We start from the raw sequence: 3,896 nt of genomic DNA on the forward strand, positions 1-3,896 counted from the left end.
TATATATATATATATATATATATATATATAAATTCTGATGTCTCACACATCCCGAATATACATATTACGTAATATATTTCACCTTGAAGTGGGGTACTTGGAAGGCCTTTTGCAATAATCATCGATCAAGTAATCACTGGAACGTTTTCTCGATGTGTTGCTTCTGTCGCTGCTCTTATTCACGAAGTGCGTCAGTTTCGCTACCAAGACCTCCAGCATGCCGTGCTTCGTCAGGATGTCGAGGCCAATTTCGTCGTGGATGAACAGCGAGAGAGCTTCCAACAACGTGGGGTGGTGACACTCGTGCTCGGGCTTGTTCAACAGCGCCACGATGATCTGCAATCCGTCGTTCTGTCTGATCCTGTCTCGATTCACCGACTCTCGACAAAACAAGCACAGACTAAACAGCATCTCCTTGCACAGAAGGCTGGAGCTGGTGTCGGCCGCTATTAGCGCTATGAGCTCCTCGACCGTGCCGGAAATGCCCAGATTCAATCGACATTCCGCTATCTGACAGAGAGTGTAGAGGCATTTGATGGCCATCTTCTTATTGTTGCCCGCGTTGCAGCAACGCATGAGACACTTGTAGCCCCACATGTTCTTGTTCACACGCATCTGGTTGGCGCATCGTGGATCTAAACTGTCGAGAAATGTGTACATGGCCTTCAAGCACGCATCCATGAGCTTGCCGTACTTCGCATCCACTTTGGACTTCTCCTCGGCCGTAACGAATAATTGAGCAACCAGCTTGATGATTTCCAACTCCACCACTGTCTCCCTAATGCTTTTATTAACGTTCCAGATATTCCTACAAATGTAATTAGTATATATATATATTCATGAAATTTATAATGTGGATAAATACAGCTGAAAGATAAAAAGAAAATAAATTACTATGAAATCAGGAGCGATTTTATACCTTACAGCTCTAATGGCCATACAATAAGTTTGTATGTCGGTTTTCGACGTTAGGAGTGTCACAAGTGCTTTTATTACACCAGCATCACACAATTCCTTGGCGTGCCAGCTACATTCGGACAAGTTACTAACGAGCCTGCAAGCACGACAGTGCAGCATGGCATTCAGCTCGAGATTTTCTATTATGAGCACTACGTTGAATCCTATCCTGCTGTTTCTTACCTGAAATTTTATGATTTATTCGTATACAATGAAAAAGAAAAAAGAAAGGCAATTTTATTAAGCTATAATATACATATTTCAAAACCACTGGATGTATTTTCGATGGAAGATTGTCGAAAAACAATTTATAAGTGATTTTTCTTTCAAGAATTTGTCAAAAAACATTTGGTGGTTTTAAAAGCTGTAATATAAAAATAAAGGCAAAAATACTGTACGAACTTTTTAATTTTTTTGTTATAAAATTCAAGTTGCGTCAATATATCATAATCTATAATAAGCATGTATGTCTTAACAAATATTAATATCATCAATTAAAAGCAACCAAAGCAAAGCAAAGTAAATAAAATAGACGGAAATCTTCTGTCTATTTTTAGTATATACATTGACAATATAATGCATACAAAAATCAGAAAAATTATATAGAAACTATATACTATAACTATAAACTATAACAAAATTATATAGAAACATTAATGTATTGGTTGTATTTCCCATACAGTCGCTTGTCCATACAGTCATTGCCCTAATAGAATCTCGTCCATATTATGAATCAATTGAATGCTCCTAAAGTGACAGATCTCTTCCTGCTCTTCCACACATATTTACCGTGTGATATACGACCATATTAGAACGAGACAAACGAAAAACAGTCTACAATGATGCCACATCACGTCTGAACAATTAGAATAACAGTGGGGAATGAAAAGAAATCTTTGATCTATTATATGGCAATACTTCCTGTAGCCCTTAACTTTTTTTTCATTAATTCTGTAATTGTGTACTTATTCTCAGCACAGAAAAAATAATATTGTACAGCTACAGAAAATACATCTTAGAATACAGAGGATACAAGGAAGATTCGATAACTTTAGATCACTAATCATAATTATTTTATGTAACGTGAGCATTCCACTGTATTGTTATATTAGAAAAGAGAATTATTAAGCAATATATATTGTCATTAAGAATTCTATATCAGATGATATTTTTTATAAATGTCTTAAAAAATTTTAATAGCATGCTGTGGAAAAATCAGGCATTGGTCACCAATAATAACTGCGACAATCAATGCGTCAATAAAAGAAAAGAAACATTTTTGCACCTCTCAGATACAGTGACAGTGTAACTCTGCAAATGGATCAAATGCATAGGTCTGTTCTTTATAAAAAAATTTAATTTTTTTCATTTTTTTCTCCAATAAACCTAAATTGTTATTAAATCCATTATCTCAAATATAAAAATACAACAAAGATCAGACATCATATGTATACACATGTATATTGTTACCGAAGAAAAAAAAAAGAGAAGAAATGAGAGTATACCATGCTGTGGAAAAATCAGGTATTGGTCACCAATAATAACTGCGACAATCAATGCATCAATAAAAGAAAAGAAATATTTTTGCATCTCTCAGACACTCTCAGATACAGTGACAGTGTAACTGCGAATGGATCAAATGCATAGGTCTGTTCTTTATAAAAAAATTTAATTTTTTTCATTTTTTTCTCCAATAAACCTAAATTGTTATTAAATCCATTATCTCAAATATAAAAACACAACAAAGATCAGACATCATATGTATACACATGTATATTGTTACCGAAGAAAAAAAAAAGAGAGAAGAAATGAGAGCATACCTTCTCCCTGACGTCGTCGGACATGCAAGCATCCGCGAGTATACTCAGACTCCTGTCGACGATCCTGTGGTTCTCGCAGCGCAGGAGTTTGACGAGGACGTCGAGGCAGCTGGCCCGCTTGGCGAACTCCTTGCGGCACTTCGCGTCGCTCTTGAGCTGGTCGAGGTAGGCGGCGACGCCGCGGTGGTCGCCCGCGCGGAAGCACCTCGCCAGCGTCGTCTCGTCCGGCGGGGCTGTCTTCGACAGCGACATCGCGGACTCCTGGTGGCGCGACGTGAGTCGGTGGGCGGACATCGGGGCGCGCGACATCATCGCGTCAAAATCGGAGCATCCTCCACCTACTCACGCGGGGCGAGAGGGCATGACGCGCGCGTTCCCGTCGTCGTTCTGCGTCGCGTGCCAAGGGGCATCACCGATCGTGCAACGTCGAGCGGAACTCCTCGTTCTCCGCTGCCCTCCGCTCATCTCTCCGAGAGACTCCGCGTAAAGCCTCTCACGAAGCGATCATGTGTCGCGATCGGAAGAGTTACATGGTCACACGAAACGTCGAGAGCACGTGAAACTTTTCGCTATATTTACATTTCCACTATTCGGAAAACATTTATCCGATCGCTACCCCGCTGGGCTCGAGAGGGAGGGGGGGGGGAGCGATCGCGAAATGGTGACAGAACCACAGAAGGGTTAGAAGGGCACGACGTAGTATTTACTCCGCGGGGGGAGGGGGGTTAAAGATTTTAGGGAAAGAGAGGACCGCCATACTGTCTGGCGACACTACTGCTATCTAGTGGTAGAATAATAGTAAAAATGATTAATGTCTTGAGAAAAGCAATTAACAAGAAGAAAGATTAGGTATATCGTGACGATCGAGGTATTATTAAAGACGGCCAGGAAAAGGCAAATTTTCGTGACTGTAGGCCTGGGGTAAAATTGAAGAACGATGACATTACCATATATACCATTTTGGCTGATACCGAGGCCGGATAACAAAGTCCAGGGTTGTGCCGTAGATTTCAAGATTATACGTCTACACGGATTATTTACGTGAAATCTACGTGATGTTTACATGGTCTTTTTGTTGCGTAGACAATTTAGACTTGTAAAATGTTCAAAATGTATCAT

At 39.9% G+C, this 3,896-nt stretch overlaps 1 protein-coding gene across 1 annotated transcript in view; it reads right to left on the reverse strand.

The window, feature by feature from the left end:
* The window catches only part of LOC105454191 (armadillo repeat-containing protein 5-like), a 7,906-nt gene extending 4,489 nt beyond the window's left edge, over window positions 1–3,417 (reverse strand). Inside the window, exons 1-3 of the mRNA XM_011696639.1 lie at window positions 2,778–3,417; window positions 920–1,140; window positions 83–808 (exon numbers count right to left, since the gene is read on the reverse strand). Of these exons, the coding sequence (XP_011694941.1) occupies window positions 83–808; window positions 920–1,140; window positions 2,778–3,089 (1,259 nt within the window). The 5' untranslated portion in view covers window positions 3,090–3,417. The remainder of the gene's footprint in view (window positions 1–82; window positions 809–919; window positions 1,141–2,777) is intronic.
* Between the last annotated feature and the right edge of the window lie 479 nt (window positions 3,418–3,896).

The sequence above is a fragment of the Wasmannia auropunctata genome, unplaced genomic scaffold (assembly GCF_000956235.1).
Source record: "Wasmannia auropunctata unplaced genomic scaffold, wasmannia.A_1.0 LD335987.1, whole genome shotgun sequence".
Classification (NCBI taxonomy): domain Eukaryota; kingdom Metazoa; phylum Arthropoda; class Insecta; order Hymenoptera; family Formicidae; genus Wasmannia; species Wasmannia auropunctata.